Source organism: Emydura macquarii, unplaced genomic scaffold (genome assembly GCF_026122565.2).
Source record: "Emydura macquarii macquarii isolate MOO-44397 ecotype Brisbane River unplaced genomic scaffold, CSIRO-AGI_Emac_v2 contig_295, whole genome shotgun sequence".
Lineage (NCBI taxonomy): Eukaryota > Metazoa > Chordata > Testudines > Chelidae > Emydura > Emydura macquarii.
This window is the reverse complement of record NW_027130432.1, coordinates 14,855,829-14,879,753: the sequence shown is the minus strand read 5'-3', so window position 1 is coordinate 14,879,753 and position 23,925 is coordinate 14,855,829. Positions and strand designations below refer to the sequence as shown.

General features: G+C 51.6%; 1 protein-coding gene across 3 annotated transcripts in view; it reads right to left on the bottom strand.

Annotated features, from left to right (window-relative positions):
* Positions 1-23,925, bottom strand: part of ST3GAL2 (ST3 beta-galactoside alpha-2,3-sialyltransferase 2) — an 84,067-nt gene that overhangs the window by 16,767 nt on the left and 43,375 nt on the right. For 2 of the 3 annotated variants that reach the window (XM_067553308.1, XM_067553299.1), the window contains exons 2-3: positions 13,868-13,938; positions 4,298-5,574 (exon numbers count right to left, since the gene is read on the bottom strand). In XM_067553308.1, coding sequence (XP_067409409.1) covers positions 4,298-4,627 — 330 coding nt within the window. In that variant the 5' untranslated portion in view covers positions 4,628-5,574; positions 13,868-13,938. Of the gene's footprint in view, positions 1-4,297; positions 5,575-13,867; positions 13,942-23,925 lie in introns of all 3 variants that reach the window. The other variant, XM_067553289.1, reaches the window with a different exon arrangement.

The following is a 23,925-nucleotide window of genomic DNA, read 5'->3' as shown; positions in this document are numbered from 1 at the left end:
CGGCCTTAGCAGCAAGCTCCTGCTGGCACATGAGCAGCATGAACAGTGCTCTGGGGATAGGACCGGAGACCCACAGTGGTAGGGAGAAATTGGAGGAGGAAGGAAGGGGCAAGGTGTTAAAGGACCAGTGACATATTTTCAGCCTGTGTCACGCAGACAGGGCTATCTGAAACACAGCTTTAGCCTTAGGCAGGATGTGTTGGCACCATCCCAGAGGGCACAGACTGTAAATAGCCCATAGGAGATGACTCACGCTGCCTCGGGTCAAACCCACGTCTGGGTAACAAGCCACAGGAGCTGGCGCACAGCTCCTGCACCTCAGCCGTTGCTACTCCCCTTCAGTGTCTCTCTTGCATGAGGGCGGTTGGGGACATGCGCCTGGCTGAGATGATGCCCACTATGCAGTTTGGGTCTCTTACTGCTTTGAATAGACTGTAACACTTTGCCTTTCATTGGGATCCTTTTGAGACAAACGCATCTCAGAGCACCAGCAATCTCAGGTTTAAAATCATTCGCATTTTTAACAATGCCGTTTCCTTCCTCTGCCTCCAGCCTGCGCCCCAGCGACAGACCCCCGTCACTTGGGGTGCCCGGCCAGGCAGCCCCAACGCCGGGGAAGTGGGCAGGTTTGCCCGGGAAACACTGCGTGCCGCTCCGATGCCCAGTTAGTGGTGTTCCCCGGCACTGCCTGGTGTCACTGCCAGTCTAGCACAGGCCAGAACCGCTGGCGGGCTGGGGTGAAGAACTGTTCCCAAGTCCCTGTCCGCAGCACAGGAGACACAGGCTGGAGCAAAGAGGCTCAGCGCTCACCTATATTTAGAAGGAACAATCCAGCTGTGCCAGGGAAAGAGTGAGGATGCATGACTCTACAGCCCAAGGGATTAGCGCACTCGCCTGAGATGTGGGACACCGAAGTTCAAGTCCCTGCTCGGGTGACTAATTACTTACACACCGTGGAACAGCTTGTGCAGGGGAGATTGAGACAGCTCCCTACCAGAATTGTCCAGCGGCCAGGATACCCTACTGCAGTGGAAAGGCCCAACCTCAAAGTCTTTCTCTACCTCAGACAGAGGGGGGACTTGAACCCATATCCCCGCCCTCCTCACCCCTGGTGAGTCCCCTACCCAGAGGGCCCTCCCCCGGCCATTTTTTGAACCTTGCTTGCTGTTGGCAAATGCCTGAAAGTTGAACCTAAACGTAGGGGTCAAGAGAAACATTTTACCCTCGCTGAAACGTTCGGGCTGCCCCAGCTTGGTGGAAGCTATTCCGTGGACTTGGCAGGAATTCACCCATACTTCGGGTCAGCCCCAAACTGCCATTTTCAGTGGCAAATAAGCCACTCAGCTGAAAAATGTCACCCAGTGCTACCCGTTAGCCAAGCGCAAATTCAAGGCAAAAGCAGGGCAGCGGCAGAGGCGTGGGTAAGCGGAGCTCAGGTTCATTTACCCAGCCTTTTTTTAACCACTCCACCCCTCGAGCAGGGCTCTTGGGGCCCAGAGCAAGCATCGAGCTCAACTGCTAGAAGAGAGCCACTGTAATGGGCCGTAGCTATGACCCTCGCACCATCACAACTGATGGGGGCGGGCAGAGAGCAAAGGGGCTCTCCCGGCCTCCCAGAAAGGACGGGGGAGATCCCAAGGATGAGAGCAGAGTAAGACTTGCCTTCTGCGCTGTCTGAGCCCCTCTGTCGGCAGTTGTGCCAGCCAAGGCTGTGCCAAAGCGATAGTGGCCGCTCCGTCACGCAGCCTCGCCAACTTCACGGAGTCATCCAGCAAGAGGCAGCAATGGCTGCAAGCACCTGGGCAGAGAGGGCTCGCTGGCCAGCTGCGGCAGAGCTATTTGGCAAGCCAGGGGCTGCCTCTCTACCACTAGTCCTGGAGCATCAGCTAATGGCCCTGTCAGCAGGGGCGGGATGGGTCCCCCAGTACGGACCACCATCATCCATGTAGCAAAGACCCTAAATGGTGCAAAGAGCAGGAACACAGGCCCTCCGGGGTCCTGCACATCACAGGCGCATGGGGCAGGGCCTAGCAGGAGAAGCTGCTGTCACAGCTCAGAGAGACCCAGTCACCCTAACAAAACAAGCCAGCCAGTTCCCAGATGGCAACCAGGCTTCGATGCAGGAGGCTGAAACCTACTTCCGTCTGGAGCAAAGCGTAGCTGCCGAGCCCCACGGCAAGCGGGGCTGGCCCTGGTTCCAGAAGCACTGAGCACCCTCAACTCAGCAGCGACGACGTGCGTCGGGCACCTCTGGAAGAATGAGAGTGGTGCCAGCCGGCTCTCAGCAGCTCCCCCCACCTTGGCAGATGCCACGGGGGCATCTGGACTGAACACAGTCTGAACATGAGCTGGAGAGCTGGCCTCAAACTCAGAAACAAGGCATCTAAGTGTCATGATCCTAGAACCCTAGAAGATGAGGGTTGGAAGGGACCTCAGAAGGTATCTAGTCCAACCCCCTGCTTAAAGTAGGACTGACCTCAGCTAAATCATCCCAGCCAGGGCTTTGTCAAGCCTCAGCTTAAAAACCTGTAAAGATGGAGATTCCACCACCTCCCTAGGTAACCCATTCCAGTGCTTCACCACCCTCCTAGTGAAAAGGCTTTTCCTAATATCCAACCTAGACCTCCCCAACTGCAACTTGAGACCATTGCTCCTTGTTCTGTCATCTGCCACCACTGAGAACAGCCTAGCACCATCCTCCCTGGAATCCCCTTTCAGGTAGTTAAAGGCTCCTATAAATCCCCCCTCATTCTTCTCTTTTGCAGACTAAACAAGCCTAGTTCCCTCAGCCTCTCCTCATAAGTCATGTGCTCCAGCCCCCTAATTTTCATTATCCTCCACTGGACTCTTTCCAACTCGTCCACATCCTTCCTGTAGTGGGGGCCCAAAGCTGGACACAATACTCCAAATGCAGCCTCATCAGTGCCGAATAGAGGGGAATAATCACTTCCCTCAATCTGCTGGCAATGCTCCTACTAATGCAGCCCAGTAATATGCATATGCACTAATGATCCCCAAATTGCCTGTGGCACATGGCCCTCAGCATGAGGATGGCTGCTGGCAGCAGGGCAAGATCTAAAAAGCTTTGTTTTCACATTTGCATTGCCTTGCCCCTGGAAGAGAATCTTTCTGTGCACAGGTGGCAACTCCAGCTGCAGAGATTCCCTCACTCCCCCGCATCCCCAGCAGCCCCTGGCATCTTAAATGGGTTTCAGGACATCACACTTGGCTCTTCAGAGAGCTTCCATGGCCCCTGTCATGTGCAGGAGCACCAAGGCGATTTGCCCCAGGAACATGCCAGGATTCTCTAGCCAGGGTAACAGGGAGAAGGGATCTTTACTTGCTGCACAGTTAAACTGGGGCCACCAAGCACACGAGACCAGATGCCTGCACACCTCCAGAGCAGTGGGGAGTCTATCCTCCCGACAGCAAATGCCAGGAGCAGGGGGAGGCCTTCAGCCCACGCGATCCAACGTTCTCAAGGCGCCCCCATGCATGCATTCATCTCCCTGCAAGGCCAGGCAAGGCTCACCCCATTTTACAGCTGGGGAAAGAGAGGCAAGCAAAGTGACTCAGCTAAGGCTACAGAGCAAGTCAGTGGCAGAACTGGGATTGGGGCCAGGGCTCCCGATTCTCTGCTGCCACACACGCTGGGGTGTCATTTTACAGCTGTGCCGAGTGCTGGCAGGTCAGAACAGCAGCGCTGTGTTGCCTGGTGTAAGGGACTTGACAAGGGGCAGGCTATGGTGGGTTGTATCCAACTCCTAGCTGTGCTGTGTGCACCGACCCCTAGAGCACACTGCTCTCCATGGGCTAGACATGGCCGCGCCTCTACTTCCGCAAATCCCACCCTCCATCCAGCGCATCCAGCCCCAGGGAAGGCAGTGAGGCAACCCAGTGGGTAACTGAGGCAGCGCTCAGCCTGGGAGCTTGAGTCCCTCATGAGCTAGGAGGTCGGCTCAGTCCCAGCGTAAGCTCACCTCGCTGCCCGAGGGGCCCATTTGATCTGGAGTCCCCGAGGGATAATGGAGGAGACACCCCGGGAGGCCCTTTGCACAGAGACACGTCGCCGGCTAGAACTCGGTGGCCAGCAGGCTCCAGCCCCAGGGAAGGGAACAGGTCAGTGCAGCCTCTGGGCTGAGAGATGCCTGAGACCAGCTGCACAGGGACCGAGCTGCGTGGGCAAGGAGCCGAGGGAAGGCCGCAGGGTGGCGAGCGTGCCGGGGCGAGGGTGGTTCTGGAGGACGCCACTGCCCCGGGGGGGGAGGAGAGGGGCAGGGAATAAGGGCTCACTCACCATCCACCACCTCTGGACGTCTGGCGGGAGGTCCATGTTCTCCTTGGTCCAGACCGGGGAGATGTTGCTGTCGTAGTGGCTGTCGAACCACGCTGAGGCCACTGCGTCCTGCGGGCACCTGTGGCAGGTGCAGCCCTTCCCCAGGTGCCTGCCCGTGCTGAGCCGCTGTAGGCCAGCGTAGCCAGGCACCAGCTTGACCCGGTGGATGCCAGCTGGGCCGTCGGAGTCCAGGTAGGCCGTGCTAGGGTGCGAGTACGTGAAGAGGAGCGACATGACGAAGGCCAGCAAGAAGGCGGTCGAGAGGAACCAGAACCGCAGGGAGCACTTCATGGTGGAGGGGGGGCAGCGGGGAGGACTGCCCTGCCAGGGCAGGGGAGGGGTCACCGTGGCTGCCGCGTTGGCTGCTGCCCTCCCAACCGGCCTGTGCAGCAGAAGGGCATAGGGCACGCGAAGGGGATGCACCAAGCAGGGGGAGGGAAACACGCTGGAGGTTGGCTCAGCGAGGTGGGGGCTCTTTAGTAACCGCAGTCCTGCATCCGTGGTGCTACATAGCCCAGCTGGGCCCCAGATGCTTGGTTACCAGCCCAGGCGGGAGAGCGAGAGTGCTGCTGGAAGTCCAGCTGCCCGTTCACGCAGCTCTCCGCAGCGTCCCCCAGTCCAGGGCTAACGAGCGACGGGAGAGCTCGTCTCTCATGGGCAAACGGCTCCCCCCTGCCTCGGGCCCCAAAGGGGAGCCGTGCTCCTCATCTCCCCACGCAGAGGGTTAGCTGCAGCCTCGGCCAGTCGGCCGGGGGGAGCAAAGGGGCCAAGTCTCGGTGCGGGCAGGCCGAGGATCTAGCCCCTCGCTGGCCAGTCACCCGCTGCAAGGCGCTGTCCAGGAGCAGGAAGAAAAGTGCATCTCAGGAGAACTCCGTGGAGAGCCACGTTCCCGCAGCACCTCGCCCGCACCTGGCTGGCGGCTGTTTCCCATCAGTGGCTCCTCGCAGCTGAGGGGGCCTCGCCAGCTCCGGTTGCCTGGGAGACTGCTGAGCTCTTGAGGAGCTCCACATCTGTAGCAGGACCTGGGAACAGCTGCAGCTCGGCGTGGGTCACCCCTTCCCCTCCCTCCGGCTGTGTGCGTAGCTCCTGCTCAGCCTTTCCGCACGCTCTCAGGAACCCCCAGCTGGCCTTCAGCTGCAGCCTCCCTCATGCTTTCTGGGAGCCGGCCTTCCCCACTGCGCAGGCCTTTCGATAATCCCCTGGCAGTCTTTCCCTCGAGCGTCTGCTGTGACAAAGCCCTGGAAATGAGAGGGGGGAGGGAAAGATATTTAAAAAAAAAAAAAAAAATCACTAGCAGCAAATAACAAGCCTGAACTCAGTCGGGGGCAGCTGGAGCCTGGATGAAGCCAAGGAGAAGCTATGAAGAACTCCGTGAGTGGTCAGGGAGATCCTAAAACACAGCCCCCTTTATACCAGTCCGCCCCATGCTCCGTCGGAATGGAAGTCAGCAGCCTATACAGTGCTCATGTCTGCTCCTGGGGGAGCAGGGTCAGGGTCCCTGCTGCTCCAAGACCACTTTGCATGGGTCTCTTGTTAAATTTGACATAGGTCACAAGCGCAATGAGTTTGGGAGTCTCAGCATGAGTCCATCCCAGGCAATTCTCCTCCTGCCCCCACACCCATCACAAGAGGCATTGGAGTGGCCCAGGGCCTCTTCCACTGCAGGGGTAATGCAAGGTAGGACTGAGACGGATGGGGAGCTCGGGACTGGCAATGTGGCATATAGGTCCTTTCACTTCCAGGTGGCCACCTGGCTCAGATCAGTGGCCACCCCACCACAGAACCTTTTGGAGGGTCTCAATCCAGTTCCCACGGCCCCAGAATCCACCTTAAAGTCATGAGCCCAGCTGGCCTCCTTGTAGTCTCGGCAGAGAGGCACTGAGGTGTGACGCTTGGGCACAGCTCATTGAATCAATCACTGCCATTGCAGAGCCCTCAAGCAGTCCCGTTCTCTATCAGGAGCACACAGTTCAGCTAGACCAAAACATTTCAGTCCTTGGGAAACTAAAGCATTTGGGCTCACTGTAGGTTCCATGGCCTGCATGTGTCACACAGAAGGTCAGAGAGATGATCGGAGGGGCCCTTGAGCGCCATGAATCTATCAAATGAACACCCCCAGTGTATGTTTTTGGGCAGATGCTCAATGCTTTTCTCCTTGATTCTATTCACTTTAAGGCTCTGGGGATTGGTTTCAACGTGGATTTACGGTTAGATCACACTAGCTAGCGTGAGCTATCCGACACCTTCCTAAAGGCCAGTCCAGACAAGCCAAACTCTGCTCATGCTAAGCTGACCACACTAATGACCAAGCTCTTCCTTGAGCAGTTCTGTACTGGCTAGAGGACAACGTGCCTTGTCTGGACTCGAGTTTTGGAAGGCGTTCGATCTAACACGTCTTTCAATTATTTGCAGAACCAAGATGCCCTGTGCTCCGTACAGTGGTGGGGATCCAGCCACAGCAGAGAGAAAGAGAGAGCTTTCCAAATATGTGGTTTAAAATAATGAAAAAGTTATTTGCAAGATCCACGACCATCCCAGCTCGGGACTCACATTCGTTGCATTTGGCTTGCAAGGACAAAAATGCCGTCACTTCCAAGGCGTGTAGCAGTCCCATGAACAAGTCTCCTCTCTCCTGTGCAATGCTACCGCCAAGCGCAATTCAACCTTCCTTCTCTATGCAAAGGGAGACTGCGCACTTTGAGCTCTCACTAGCTAGTGGGTATTGCAACAGAGTCAATAACAACCGTGTGTCAAGTTGTACCCTGCTGGAGGACCAGCTATACAGTTACTCTTGCTCTGCTTAACCCCATCTTATATTGGTCAGCCATGTGAAACCACCAAATCTTAACTTATAGCCAGATGCTAAAATACCTGTCTTGGTTAGTCTGAAGAAGTTTGAATATTTTAATAAAAAGCTTAAGTAAAACACTCCCACTGATGCCTTTTAGACAGGGCTCTGAAACAGTCATTTCCAGGTAGACTCTTCTGTCACCACCTTTACCATATTCCTCCACCCATTCTTCATGGATACAGGGCTGTCACGTGAAAAGAAGCTCTTTCTTTTAAGGTGTGCCACATGCCCTTATCCTTCACCCAACCTGATCTCATACATCGCAATTGGAGATTGTAAGCTCTCTGGGGCAGGGACCGTGTCCTACTGGTGTATGTACAGCCCGTAGCACGATGGAGTCTCACCATCTACGGTACGAGCCTCAAGGCACTGCTGGAGCAAATTAATAAGCGGGAGCAATTTCTGAGCAGGAGGCGACTTTGGGCCAAGAATTAACAGCAGCTGATTAACTCGGGCACAGAGACTTTGTTGCTGGGGGAGGGGAGGGAAGTGACCCAGCAACACAGGAAGAGGGAGGGGGAAAAAGCAACCAAATTTTGGAAAAACTAGGATTGTTTCTGAATAAGCTTTTCCCCCGCACTGAATCAGGACTCTTAAAATTAACAATTGGGCACGTGGTTCTGTTGAAAAAGTGCGAGGGAAAGGAAAATGGTGCAACACCCTCACATGCCATTTATTGGCACAATACATTTAGCTGAAATCCACGTTTCTTTAGGCCAGCCCCCAATCAGCACCGCTACCGTGGCGAGCACAGCCGAGGCAGAGGTTCTCAGACAGGGCCGGCCTTGGGGCGGGTGATCAGCTGCCCCAGACATCAACATTTGGGGGCAGCAAATCTCCTCCCACCCCCATTTTTTTGCTTGTGCCTTTTGGGTGGGGTGGCACCAAAAATGTTTTTTGCCTGGGCTGACAGAGCACCTCGGGCCAGCTCTGTTCTCACAGGTGGGAAGGGACTCTGGTACATTAGGAAGCAGCAACCCTAACATACAGTAGGGGCTCTGTGGACCTGATCTGTGAGATGCCAGCCCCCCACCTCCCCTGAGATTTCATCAGAAGCTTGGCCCACTGCAGGATTGGGTCCCCCCTAGTTCACCCAGCCAGTGCAGAGTTCTGCCCTCTCCCCACGACAGCTAGCTCAGCCTGCCTGCCGGGGTATCTCCTGCCCCCATTTCAGACAGGGGGGGAAAGAGCTAGAGGCCCCGTCGGGAGCATGAATGTGGCCTCCCAGAAGAGGCTTCTCTGTCTTGTCTCCAAACAAGGGGAGGAAGGGAGGACTCTAGCCTCTCCTGGGACATGAAGGCATTTGGGTGCCAGTCTGGGATTCTACAGGACCAACCCACCACCAACTTCCTGTGGGCAAGTCACGTGGTCTGTGCCTTAGTTTCCCCATCGGCCCAATGGGGACAGAGCGCCTGCACTCTGGGGGGGAGGGGAACTGAAGTAGGCACAGGGGGCGCTCAGATACCATGATAACAGGAGCCAGGCAGGTACCAGAAGCAGAAGAAGGCTGGTCAAGTGGTGAAGGTACAGGTGTGCAGGAGAGCACCAGGAAACCCTAGTTCTATTCCCAGCTCCTCCAGTGGACTCACCTCCACCCTGTGCTGGCCAGACCCCGGTAAGCAATTCCCACCCACCTGCACAGGGAGGGGGACCTGCGAAATAATCTCTAGCAGGCAAGTAAATCACTGGCCCAATTCACTAGTGCATCGCCAGAGCACCCAGGCTCCCCAGCCATGGACCAGCCCCCAGCTCTGCCAAATGCTATACCAGGACACCCCCTGTACAGTGAATGTGCTGGAGCAGTTCAGAGCTTCCGTTGGGCTGGTCTCACACCCATGCCGAGGGATCTCGGCCAGCAGGTATCCAGCTTTTCAAAAGAGGGTCATACTAAATGGTTGCATCTATGATACAAGGAGCGTGTACATAGAGAACAGAGAGTATATGTGTAGAGAATTTCATTGCACGTGTTTGCCTACAGGTGGCCTGTAGGGGGCATATTTATCCCTGCCGAGTCTTGTGGAAGCAGATGCTTCTCACCCATGAATTACTGTTTCTGTCTGCGAGCAGCGGGCAACACAGCCGTTAAGAAATCCCTCCCACAGCAGCCTCTGCAATGCACTCAGCATCCTGCTGCCTCTTGCTTTCCCTGACGCTGCACCAGCCAAGGATGCGGGAACAGCCTTCCGCGTCGAGGGCCAAGGCCTTGAGCGCTGTGGAAGGGGGAGGCATGCAGAGCCTGCCAAGGCTTGCAGTCAATTGCTCACGAACCCAGCTAAGCAGAAGATAGGCAGACTTTTCTGCTGCATCGACATACTGCCTGGCGGCCAAGGAGTGGTGCCTCTCTGGATTTCTACCCTAATGCAGCCTGCCAGGCGGACAGACAGGCAGCACAGGCAGTTTAAAGCAAGAATCAGCACATGGGTTATTAGAGACCTATGCTCATTCATTGCAGCGAGCCAGGAGAAGCTTGCACTGCCAGGCCTGGCTATCACCTTGGGCAGCCTCGGCGGGGGGGGGGCAGGCCACAGCCATCTGGGACAGCTGAGCCATAGCTGGTAAGATCCCAGCTATTAAGGCCTGCCTCCCATTCCGCCCCCACGCACTGGCAGGGAAGGGCCCTGGCATAAAGGAGCGGGCCCTGTGGACAGCCCACTGCATCACAAGAGCCTGGAGTCACAGTGATTGGGAGCCATGCATCTTGCTGCCAGAGACAAGGTCTGGAAAGCCCAGCTGAATCCTGGATTCCAGATCCTGAACAGAGGGGGTAACGGGATGCAAGCAGGAACGTCCCATGGAGAATGGGAAAGAGGAAAAATCCAGCATCTGTTTGATCATGGCTGTCAACAGGTAGGAGAGGGATTTAAACTCCTTTTCTAGTTCACTATTGCCTGTGCAGAGCAGACACCACGTGTCGTTACTATCACGGATCCCTCCGTGATGTCCACCTGCCTCCCCGTTGAGATGGATCTGTCAAACAGGGAGAAAAGACCCAGAAAAACCCAGAAAAATCTGGTTGTAAAATCACAGCTGCTGGCAGGGAGACACCGGGTTAGGAAAGGAGCTGGAGCTATTTTTAACTGTGGGTTAACTCGCTTTCCATGGCTGTGTCTACACTACCACTTAGGCTGGTATAACTTCTGTTGCTCAGGGGTGTGAATAAGCCACACACTGAGCAGTGGAAGTTACACAGACCTAAGCGCCAGTGGGGACAGCGATATGTAGGTGGGAGACCTCTCTAGTGCTAGAGCATGGCCAGCATAACCTTCCACCATGCTGCACTTCCCGGCCTCCACCAGCAACGTGCCACAGGCCTGCTTGGAGGGGTCCACCAGTTCCCATGGCAATCTTTCGCCTCCTGAGCTGCGGCCAACGGCAAAGAGGTGTGCCAATGATGGCATTTGCTGGGAGCCCCTGGATCAAGACCCTCTTGCCAACTCAGAAGCCACCAAGGAGCCTGACAGCCACAGCTTTCCTCCAGGTCAAGAGGGACTGGATTCACACTGGCCACTGAGAGGTCAGAGGATCCGTATCCCCATTGCCTAGCTCTGCAGAAGAGGCGATGTGACAGCAATGAGCCACTGAAAATACCAACGCAGAGAGAGGCACGCGGAGACGTCAGCGAAGCGGCTGAGTGCCAAGGAAACGCACAGCAGCAAGAAAGGAGCCTGAACTGTCCTTTCTAGTACTCATCCCTCCAGAGCCCCATGGAGCAACTGTGCGGTTCCTGCGCCATTTTACACTGCGAATACCAGGCCTGCTCCATAAACAGCCCATGTTTTGGAGTGGGTGGAAAACTGCCAGTGCCTCTAGTCTTTGAGGTATATCTTAGATGCGGGGATAGGGACATGAAAAGGAGCCTCTCGGGGAGAGAGCCTGGATAGTTGCTGATTTTCTAACCATAGCCAAATGCTAGTCACGCAATGTGCGGGCTGAATTTTTAAAAAAGATCCTCAAGAATAAAATGAGAAAGAGAAAATAGATTGCAATGGGTGGGACACAGAAGCCACACAGCCCCAGCTCAAGGGAAAGCTATGCCTGGGAGCGCATACCTCTTCCACGCCCCCCAACAAACAGAATTTCATTTGATAAAATTCCCCTTGCCTGCCAGCTTTCCAAGATTCCCAGAAAGAGATTCCAGGAAAGACAAATCATTAAGAAGTGCTTTATGCATAGATTCCAAGGCCAGAAGGGACCAGTGTGATCAACTAGTCTGACCTCTTGTATAACACAGCCAGAGACCTTCCCCACAATAATTCCTAGAGCAGATCTTTCAGCTCAATCTAAGCTTGATCTAAAAATTATCAGTGATAGAGAATCCACAACCACCCTTGGTAAACTGTTCCAATGGCGAATGACACTTGCTATTAAAAATGTACACCTTATTTCCAGGCTGAATTTGTCTAGCTTCAACTTCCAACCATTGGATCGTGTTAAACCTGTCTCTGCTAGATTGAAGAGTCTATTAGTAAATATTTGTTCCCATGTAAACACTTGTAGATTATAAATCAAGTCCTCCCTTATCCAGCTCTTTCTTAAATGGATTGAGCTCCGTGAGTTTATCACTGTAAGGCCTGTGTTCTAATCCTTTAATCGTTCTCATGGCTCTTCTCTGATCCCTCTCCAATTTATCAACATCCTTCTTGAACTGTGGGCACCACAACTGGACATAGTATTCCAGCAGCGGTGGCACCAACGCCAAATAGAGGTAAAATAACATCTTTGCTACTACTCAGGATTCCCGTTTCTACATCGCAGGACCACATTATCCCTTCTGGCCACAGCATCACACTGGGAGTTCGCAATCAGCTGATTATCCACCCCAATCCCCAAATTTTCTTCCAGAGTCACTGCTTCTCAGGATAAACTGGGTACTGTGTAAGCATGCCCTACGTTCTTTATTCCTAAATGCATACATTTCTATTTAGCCATATTAACATGCATAGTGTTTGCTTGCACCCCGTTTACTAAGCGATCTAGATTCAGTGAATCAGTGACCTGTCCTCTTCTTTATTTACAGCCAATTTTTGTGTCACCTGCAAACTATCAGTGATGATTTTATGTTTTCCTCCAGGGCATTAATAAAATATGTTAAATAGTACAGGGCCAAGAACCAATCCCCTGCGGGAGCCCACTGAAAAAATGCCCACTCGACAATTCCACATTTACAGTTACATTTTGAGACCTATCAGTTAGCCAGTTTTTAATCCACGCAATGTGTGACATGTTTACTTTATATCATTCTAGTTCGTTTTTTAAATCAAAATGTCATGCAGTACCAAATCGAATGCCTTACAGAAGTCTAAGTATGATACATGAGCATTATTATCTTTATCAACCAAACTTGCAATCTTAAAAAAAAAAAAATTTTTTGACAGGATCTATCTTCCATAGACCCATGCTGATGTGCATTAGTTATATTTCCCTTCTTTAATTCTTTATTAATTGAGTCTTCTATCAGCTGCTCCACTATCTTGCCCAGGATCAATGTCAGTTTCCTACAATTCCTAACATCTGATTTATATTCATTACTATCAATTTCTCCTGGCTGCCATTTTATTTTATATATATACACAGCTGCCTTCACCTCCCCACTAAACCAGGTTGTTTTTTTAACAAGCATGGCATTCTTCCTCGATTATAGCTATTTGGGCATCTAGCGTGTTCTCAAAAGATTCCCAGTGATCTTTCATGTTTTTCTGATTAAAGTCTTCATCCCAGCTGATTTCTCAGCTATTAAGATACACACACCCATGTTGACATTCTAGGAAGTTACCATGTACCATAACAGAAAGGGTATTTGCAGCTATACAGAGCTCAGTCTTGCAGCCCTGGCTCATGCAAAGGGCCGCATCTAAGCCCGTGGGGCTAGTGGTAGAAGCCAGGCTAGGCACGCGGAGTGACACACACCAGCTGGCTGGCTGTAGCACAGTAGATGCAGCAGCCTTGGACTCTGACACTTCCCAGCACTGAAAGCTCTACAGATTGATGAGCTGTCTCACATCTGGTCACTTCAGTTAGTCTCCCCCAAAGGACTTTTGACTTGGCCACGCTTTGCGATCACTGAGAAACCCGGGCCAAGTCTCTGGCCTCTGCAGCAGCTTCTGAGACAGACATTCAGGTGCCTGGTTCACCCAGATGGTGACTCTTAGAATCCCCCCGGTGTGGGGAGAGTGTGAAGAAGAAAGAGCCAGAGGGCTAGCCCAGCAGAGAGCCCTCGAGAGAGCCAGGCTCTGCAGCGAGTTGCTGGCAGAGACGGAGCACTCTGCAGTTCAACGAGCCAGCATTACAGCCGGGTGAGAAGCACCTTGCCGCCAGCATCACAGGGGATGGCATTTGTCAGCCAGATGCCCAAGAACGCCACTTAGCCATGACAGTTTAAACGCGTCAGACCGGCATGGAGCGAGGGGCAACGGAAGAGAGGAACTATGCTCCAGAGGCAGCAGCTTTGGAGCTGGAGGCAGACAAGCGATGTCTGAACCAGGCAGGCTGGGGCGTATTGTGCAGCGGATCAGCCCACGGCAGGCAGTTGCAGCACCAGACACTGGTTGGGTGGCACAGGGAGGTCGCCTTCACATAGGCAATGTTTCCTGGGACCTAGCATTTCTCTCAGGGAATAAACACCTCATCACCCTAACAAAGCCCCCCCTACTTTCCCCAACAGCCCCAGCCACATCACTCACCTCCTCAGGTGTCCCCTGCATCCATTCAGCTGGCCTCCCGCTCACTCCTGCGGCCGTTCTTGTGAGCACCGCTACTGCAACAGAAAAACAGCATCAGCCCCCGTTGCCAGCTGGGGTGGTCCACAATGCCACGCTGTTCGCTCAAAGCCTAAGGTGACAGCTCTCCAACTCCACCACTGTGTAGGGCAGAGACCACGTCCCCTCCCACCAGAACAATTCCCCTGTCCCACACCCCCGTCCCCAGCTCTCTGCTTCGGTTCACAGGCCACGCAGCACCTAGGCTGTAGCTGGGGGCTACTGAGCTAAGCAGGTCCTTTCAGAGAGATGCCCCCCTCAGTCCTGCCATCAGTGAGGAGGCTTTATCTGCCAGTCGCCAGGGCCGAGCTCCCGGGGGCAGGAGAAAAGGCGCTGTGGGGCTCTGGAATGTGCGTCTGCAGGGCCCAGGCGGTGCCGCCAGCTGTGCTTGTTGCAGATCTCTGGCCTGGCTTTTCCATGGGATGGGCACAGTCCCACCGGCAGAGTTCATCCTTCCCTGCGCGGCAACCAATCGGATGACGGTGTGTGTAGGACAGAGCCTGTCCCCACCCCTTTGAGGGTAGGGCCCTTGCTCTCCCTCTGTGGTCTACACATCACCTCGCCAGCCAACCCCTGCCCCCACACCCATTCTACAGGCTGGACCAGCAGCTTTGCCTTTCCACACGGAGCTCCAGGCCCGGGGGGCCCCGAAAGCACAGACCCTGGGACCTCCCAAGAGCTGGCATGGGGGCACTCTGCTCCTGCTGACCAGCGCAGAGCGCCTCGGGGCCGGCGAGCACTGCAGCAGGAGCGTGACTTTCTGAAGAGGAGGCATCATCTGGGATTCCCCAGCACACGGGGGCCGCTCTCTTTATGGGCAAGTCTCTGGCAAGTCGCCCCAAGAACTCCCCGAAAGCAGGTTACTTTGAACAAGATTGGGGAGGGGAGGGGGAAGTCAGCTCAGAAACCAGAACTGCATGTGCTGCAGGTGTGGACGCCAACTCTTGCCATGGCCAGGAGGTTTCTTCTACAGCACCCTCCCCCATGACCTAGCCAGCTAGCTCCTGTTCTGGGGGCAAGCCGCTGGTGGCAAGGTAAACACCGGACCCTTCCTCGCGAATGAAGGGGGAAGACATGCCAGCACGCCGGCCTGGTTATGAACAACACCCAGATACTAGAGCGGAGTTTCCCAAGAAAGCCATAAATAATAGTATTTCCCCACCACCTCCTCCCATCACAGTCTTGTTGAGGCTAGCCACCTCACAGGTCATCATCCAGGTGCTTCCCTCTAGCGACCTGAGCCACGACGTCTCCCCCAGAACGCGACGGCACTGGGTCGTGGGAACGTGCTTTGCCTCAACAGCACTTCCAGCCCAGGGCAAGAGGCACTCTGACTCTCCTCTGCTAATCTGTGTGGCCATGGCGTTCCCACCCACTCCCCCCAGCCGCCGCCGCCTCACACACAGCTCCAGATCAACAGAAATCCTTGAATGAGACCATTTAAAGAGTGAGTCCAATGGAAAGATCCCACGGCTGAGAGTGACCCAAACATTGCAGGACTGTGCTAGGGCATGAGAACTGGAAGGGAGTGTCAGAGCAGGTGGACTTGCTCAATTCCCCGCCACCCAAGCGGAGAATGAGGCAGAGAGTGAAGGCAGTACAAACAGCCCAGGAATCGATGTCTGAAAAAAGGAGGTGGCCTGGCTGAAAATCTATCGTTTAAAGCCCAGTCCTTAGCAATCTTCGGAACATTTCCTGATGTACACAGCTGTTTCCAGGTGAAATGTTTGCCCATTACCTCTGGAAAGCCTTTACAATCACTGCCTGTAATAATCCTCCTGGGAGCTCACTCCCCGCCTTTCCTAGCAGGCCATCTTTCTTTGTAAGATTCATAAGGGCCCTTGACAAGGTGGCAGAGTAGCTTTCACCAAAACGTGGCAGCCGACAGCTTGCGATAACCTATGCCATGCTGATAGTGTCCAGACGTTACATGCAGCGTACGTACGTACATCTAGGAGACCCAGGAAAAGGAGAATGGCTTTGACAGCCGTGTGCTGTTCAGATCAGAAGCATGGGTGCAGGCCAGGACACTGGGGAAATTCTCTTCATGCTGCTGATCTTCAGAAATTGAAACTAGAGACAAGGTCATTTCCAAATTGGACTGTCAACAAGGTGTTGCAACACCATCCCAGTGCTGGACAGTCGTCTCAGGCTGTCTCCATCTTTGGCTTTTTCAGCCTGCCTAATGAAGCAAAGATTCTGCAAGGGTCTCTTCTCTCTTTCCGCCCACCCCAACCGCAATAGCTCAGAGGTTAACAGTGCAGCATGGGGGCATCACACTTCCTCAGCAGAGAAAGCTCCAGCCTGCAGGCTTAGGGTGTTTCCCGTAGGACGTATGGAAGCACGGCTATCGTTTTGTTTAGATAATTTGAGAAATTAAGACATTTGCACACATACACACACACAAATGTGACCTGAAGCAAGGTCCCAACCAGCAAAATCCCCTGCCACGTGCCTGAAGAGGGCTGTTAAACCTGGGGAATTGCCAAGATGAATGCATTCATTTCCCCAGCAGTCACAGTAGGACACTTCCAGTCCTAAACACCTGATTCGTGTCACAGTGCATCAGCTCTAGTGCGCCGTTCCAGAGGTGGCTGCATTTCAGTCCTGGGGAAAGAACAGTTGCATATCTGGTTTGTAAAGTGCTTTGGACCTAGGATTTCTCAACCAGGTTTATTAAAAACAGAGCTTCAGAACCCGTTATTCCACCCAAACTCATTTCATCTCACGGCTGGATCTCATCAGTGCTCTAGCACTAGACATCAGACTCTCTTTAACCCTTTTGCTAGAGGACTAGGAACTTGCTAGACAGATCAAGCCATCAGTACCGTCTGGTGAAACCTGCTTGCCAGGGTGAACCATCCCCAGGGTGCTGGGCTACCCACAGGAGAATCTCCGAGTGAAGCTCCAGTGCAATGGATATCTGCAGCAATGGCTATCTCCTTGATAACCCTTCTCCAGTGCAATGGAACTAGATCTACATGGCCCCATCACTTCACTAGGGTGTCATTTGGGGCTGGGGATAGAGGGGAAGGGACAGAAATGCTGCTGCTCCTCCCAGCCCCCGTTGTCCGACCACAAGCCTTGCACTGAAGCCCTGACCTATTCCACAGGCCAAGCCCAGCACAGTCCTGTTCAGAATGGAGAAAGGGCTGAGGCAGCCCCCCCTTCCACTCGTGCCTCCCAGCCTGTTGTCCCAGAGCTAGAAGAACAAGGACTGCAGAGATCTCTTCCATGAGATGCCTTCAATAACATGCCCTAGAAAGCCAGCGGCCTCCTGGCTGTGGTTTGGCATCCAGCACCCGCCCCCGAAACTAGGGCAGAGTCCTGAGTCCAGTTCCGGGGGTGGGAGTCTGAGCTGGCCCCAGTTTAGTCACACCTGGGCACTCGGAAACGTTAGACAAGGGAAAGGGGCCCATTGCCTTAAAAACAGGAAGGAGGAGACCTGTTCTCACCTCCACCTAGGTTCCAGCAACAGCTGTTGGGTATCCGTGGTCCTGGTGCCAGAGATCCAGCCGTTCACTGAACTCACTGGAGTACAAACGGGATTGGGAGTGTGGGGGTGGGGAGGATCATAGTCCTAATATTCCTCTGTCTCTACACACACACGCACACACGCACGAAGCAGTGATTGATCCAGTCAGAAGGCCAGCCTGGAACCAGGCTGCCCAAATTAGATTCCTTGGACATTCTTTAGATGCCCCACAAGAGATCAAACAAGGCAATGTCCCGTTATCCGTAATCCCCTCCGCCTGCCCTCCAGCACTCGTCTCCAGCTCTAATGCTCTCTTCTACTCCCGGCACAAAAGCTTATGCTAATAAAAGCTGATCGGATCAGAGGTATTTCTGCAGAACAGCTGAAATCTGCCTTCCTTGTTCCCCCCCGGCAGGCCTGTAAGTTCCTGGAACATGCTCTCACAGCTCTAATCGGCATTTATTTTAATCACATTTAAAATGATTTATGGATACAAGAGAAAGCCACAGAAGCCATGTGTGCGGCCGAGCCAGGAAGGGCTCAGCCATCATTCCATGCTGCAAAACATTCCCACGGCCTGCCAGGCTGAGCCCACGGCACCAGCCAAAGGGGTCAAAGGTAAGAGATTGGACTGAGACAGAGCTTCCCATCAGTCCCATGACAATCAACTGCAGTCAGTACAGCTGGAGCTCTGCATCTCCTCATGCAGCCATCCCCTCCCTCCCACACACCTGACCTCCCACCCTGCAGGGTTAAGGGTAAGAGGGGAGATGAAAACTGCCCTCGTCCCACTGCCCCAGGCAAAAGCAGAGGGGCCGGACATCCCCAAATGGGGGCCAGCTCACAAGGGACACTGGAAGACACTGCCAGGCTCCAAGAGAAGCACGGTCTGGAAGCTGCAACTGGAAGGCATTTGGAGTCAAGGAAAGGGGATGGGTGGAGATTTGGAGGGCAGGCTCTGAACTCTCCTCTCGAGGGATTTATTGGATGAGCATCTATGGAATTAATCATAATGCTCCAACGGAATCAGGACAAATTGAAGAAAATTGCCACCTGACAAAAAACATTTACAGATTCAACCCTTCTCCTGAATTCAGATTATGCTTAAAAAACAAAACCACACCTTAAAAAAAGATGACATTACAGAAGAAAAATTCTGTACAGAAAATTAATTTCACACAATTCTTTTCTTGTTTTTACTTGGGTGACAGCCAAGAGGACAGCTGCCTGGATAGCCCTAAATATTATGGGCCCATAATCAACGTGCTCTTTTTTGAGCAAATAAGGCAAAATGTTTCTGGACCCAGATTGGCAATAGCCATGAGATCCAAAGAGAGAGGAAAACACAACAACCTAGTAAGTATCGTGGCAAATCTCCAACCTGGTCAGACCCGCGTGGCTCTCAAAGCCAGCACTGTGCCTTTCAGGATAAGCCAGCCTCATTGTCTGAGTACAGAGAGCAATGCAGGTCCAGTCCCGGCTTATTATTTAAAATTTCCAAGCATTTTTCAAATCTATGTCTGGCCTTTAAGCAACGGAGACATTTGTTGCCTTAACATCCACCATTTCCAGTGGTTTATAAATATTTTCAGCTCTAAGCTAAATTATAATTTTCACTTTCTTAAAGCCCCTTGACCAAATCTAGCCCCAAAATACTCCAAGAATGCAGAGACCAATGGGCTTGCAAAGCCAGAAGATCTTAAGATTCCTCCAGCCGCCACCTTGGTAGTGGATATAAATTCACAACCAATAATTAAGAGATACAGTGCTTTGGTTAAAATAGAACATCCATCCACCCCTGCTCTATGTACAGCAGCCAGGGTATGGTTAGGGAGACAGCATTCTCTTCTAGGTTTGCACTACCTCTAATGATCTAACATCTCTCCAGTTCCAAATTTCCATACCATGGGACACAAACTTGAACCCTGAACACTCTGCATCTGCTCTTAGCCAAAGTACCCCCATGGGCACTAGAAAAACAAACCTGTCCGCATAAAAGGCTCACCCCTTATTCTCCTGTAGATGTTTATCCCATTCATCCCATATGTAAAAGCAAAAACCCAGATAAGAAAAGAACTTGATCTGTTCAATACAGTGATCATTGATTATTCATTTAATCAACTTTGGTCTACAGCCAAAGGTAATTATTTTACTATTCTGATAGTTTTTCAGTCATCCACTCCTGCTGACAGAAAGTGCTAAAGTGATTTAACAGACACTTCAGACCCAAAAGGAGTTTGGGACAACACAATCATCTGCAGACTGCAGGACAGACACTGACTGAATCAGAATTTTAGGCGCAAAGATCCTGCTCCTAATAGCCCACTATCTCATGGATATAAAATTTAAAAATAAGGGCAGGCCAGTAAACACCTCTGATGCACATCCTTTGTAATAGGAACAGGGTCACTTACTTCAGCCTTCCATCCGAGCCTAACCCAAGACCTATCCCAGCCCTTGCACGTTTCCCCCAGAGATGACCTCTGTCAACAGCATCAAAGGCAGATTTCAAATCAATGAGGACCACATAAAGTTTATCCCCCTTGGGGGACGAATAGTTACAGACCAAATGCGAGAACATGAAACGATTATCTATAGTTGAGTGGCCATTCCTAAAGCTGGCTTGTTCCTCTGCAGAAAGGTTTCAGCTCTCAACCCAGTGCTTTGATCTCCCTGAGGGGTATCTGGAATAGATTTTAAAGACCACATCTAGCCTTTTAATTATCTTGGGAATTTCTATCACCTTCTTTCATAAAGGGACAATACCAGTAGAGCAGCCTGCCAGGAAAATCCCTGTGTCATTTATAACAAATAATTTTGCTAGAAATAGGAGCCCATCAATCAATATCCTTATAGATCTCTTCTATATGGAGACTGGCAGCTATTCCAGAAGAGCATGACAGGTAAAGTCCATCAACATAGACCATACAGCTGGATTGGTAGGTAAGGTATCATAAAGAACAGTGGGGGGCAAATCTTTCTCAGAAACATTTAGCAATAAGAGCTTCAATATTTACATTAATCTTACCTTCACCATCAACTTCCAAAATATTCAAAAGATAATTTCTCTGCAGCAGCAAGTTCAAATCCCTTCCCTTCAAGGGCCCTTTGGTGATCAAATATTTCCCATTTAAACTGGTTCTTTATTGTTCCTTCTAAAAATAACCAATTTCCTAATGGAATCTGGTGAACCCATTTACCCAGCAGACATTAAAATAATCTGAAGCGGTTTCTTCTAACCAATGCATTACATATCATCCCAAAATTATTTTATCGTGTGTGGGATGAAAATCATACCTTTTTTTTAAAAAAAAAAAAAACCCAAAACATCAGTAAATGCTATATGGATCTGCAATGCATCTTGAAGTTCCAGGAGATGGCTATTTAGGAATAACAGGATGTTAGATGCCGTAAAATTTGTACCTAATTCAAGAATGAAACATGTTCTGCCCCCTTATCCTCCTGGTAGAAAGGGGGCAATTGATCAACAGTTCACTTGAAGAAGCTGGTGATCACTATCCAACTTAGAAGCCGCTGCACAATTACAGAAACAGGACCAGTTGATTATCAGACCTGCAATAAGCTGTTTCATCTAACTGAGATAAATGCAAAATGGCTCTGAGCAGGACTGCATCCTCTGCCGTTCAACACCTCCAACCAAAAGCTATTGAGGATTACCAAAAATTTGCAACCCGAGGTATTTCCCACCTCACCCATGGACTATCGAGGAAAGGCCTTTTTCAGTGAGTCAGTGAAAAGATGAAGAATTTCTCCATCCCCAGTCAAGCATTAAAGTCTGCCAGAAGAACAACTTTGGCTAATGGGTAGTTTTCCGTGAGTCCAGCTCTGCCCAGAGGGATTCGTTTTAAAAAAGAAGAGCCCAAGGGGAGGACAAGTAAACATTCAGGCCTATCAGAACAGATTTATCTGGAACAATAAAACTAAAGGCCCGACAATAGGAGCTACCTGCTGTTAAGTTACTACTTATAACATTAAATTAAATAGAAACAAAAAGGACTAAAAACTTACAGGTCTATCCCTCTTAACATAGATTCAAAGCTTGGGAGACAAAGTCCCTTTCTTGGCTAGCCAACTTTCCTGGAAGAAAATTAAATCAAATTGGGATAAACAAACTCCTACCTTCCAAATCCTGAGATTTGCTTTTGAGGCCAGTAACGTCCCTGGAGACAATCTTGATAAGAGTCTTTACACAGCCTTGATCAGATCCAACTTGTCATTCCACCTCAAGCCTCTACTGAAAGACTGTTTTGGCAAAGAGCTTCATGGGCTTTATAATTAGATCTCTTTCTCCTGGAATTATCATCGTTAACTCTATGATTAAACTTGTGGGTCTTGAGCAGTAAGGCCTAAGTCTTGGCCATTTGGCTTCACTTGCACAACAATGATGTAAGCCAACATCCAATCGGTTCTCCTGAGGAGCAGAAATTCTCCCCAACTGAACATTTTTAGACTATTTCCCTTTATTCTTTTCTGTTGGGTAATCTCTGTATTTCAATAGAGCCTTCTTACTCCAGATTTTCTTAACAGCCCACCAGTCCTTAAATTCCACCTCCGCTCCCTTGAAGTCCTATGTTAGAAAACCTCTGTACCTGTGGGATTTGATTTCTAGGTAGAGAATACAACACCGTTTATGCTAAGGCTACGTCTACACTACCAACGATGTGGTGCTCCCGCTCCTGTGTCTACATATTTGCACTAGCTCAGTGAGAGAGAGTGGGAGTATAAAGAACAGCGGAGCCCGTGGAAATATATTAGAATGGAAAAAGTTATATGACGATTGGAAAAATGACAGAGAAGGGAAACAAAAATAATTAGGGATATGGAACAGCTTCCACATGAGGAGAGAGTAAAAAGACTGGGACTCGTTCAGCTTGCAAAAGAGATGACTAAGGGGGGATACAATGGAGGTCTATAAAATCATGAATTGTGTGGAGAAAAAATGTTATTTTCCCCCATTTATCCATAATACAAGAATCAGGAATCACCCAATGAAATAGTAGGCACAAACAAAACAAAAGGAAGTACTTCACACAACGCACAGTCAACCTGTGGAACTTGTTGCCAGGGGATGCTGGATTCAAAAAAAAAAAAAAAAAATGAGCTAAATTCATGGATGACAGGTCCATCAATGGCTGTTAGCCAAGATGGTCAGGGACACGACCCCATGCTTGGGATGTCCCTAAATCTCCGAATGTCAGATGCTGGGACTGGACAACAGAGGATGGACCACTCGATAATCACCCTGTTCTGAAGCATCTGGCACTGGCCACTGTCAGAAGATGGGACACTGGTGACCCAGTATGGCCGTTCTAATGTTCTGGAAATGTCACTTGCTCATAGTGTAAACATAGCCTAAAATATCTATCCATGCTCCTGGTGGGTCTGTGACTCACCCGCTTCTTTAGAAACATTTACAAAAGCCAGGCCCACAGCCCAGTTATATTTAGGATTTCATCGGCTTGAATCTGAAATACTTTCACTGAAGCAAAGCTGGGAGGTTGGAATAACTCATGTGGAGACATCCTGGTGCTCTCTGACCTCAGGGGATGACTTGAACGGTGAACCAGAGCCAGTCAGCTAAATCCTCCTCCAGGAGCCCCCTCTCACTAGTGAAGGAGTGGGAAATGGTGTACAGGGCCCTGAATAAGTTTCAGCAGGAGAGGTTCTCTGTACCACTGCCAGAGCCTCCTCATCAAGGATTTGTGGGTTATGAAATCCATCATCGGGAACAGACAGCTGGCCGCCGAGCAGTATCCCGTGGCCAGGCCTTTGGGCTTCACTGAATACGGGTCCCTATCAGAGACAGACCCAGTCAATCCAAGCTGGGTACAAATCCCCACTGGGATAGTCTCAACCTGGCTGACAACTGATCCCTGCTGGCTCTGTCTGGCTCAGTCCACCCTTCTCATGACCACTCACTCGCTCCGCACAGAGAGCGCCTTGTGGGTTTTCTGGTTTCGCTCCCAGCCCTTTTCTCATTTCCCTAATCGAAGGAGGCCTGTTTCTTTTATGCTAGAAGAGACACGCCTTAAATCTCAGTCCCAGCCCCACCCATCCTCTCCTCCCCCTTCCCCTCCACTCCAGCCCAAAGGTGTCTGAGACACAGGGGTTGGGAGGGGCTCTCTACTGATCCAATGACAGGGAAACAAACAGCATCGACCCCCAGGTTTCTGTAGGTTCCTCAGCACCCTGGCCAGCCCCAGGCAGGGGCTGCAGGAGAGAGAACACCCAACACATCCATTGCAGCTTGGCTGCAGAGTGTGAAACGCTTTGCAGGGAGAAGGGGCCCATCCAGGGATGCACGAAGCAGCCAGCTGTGCTGGCCTGGCAGGGGATGGAGGCTGCAGCCTCCAGCAATGCTAGCTCGCCAGACTCAGCAGCAGCAGCAGCTGGGTGACAGCGTACAGCCGGCAAGTGGGGAAGCAAGTGCCACAGAAGTTACAGCTGGATCCCAACTGGCCACTTTCCAGGCAAAAAGGGGTTGGTG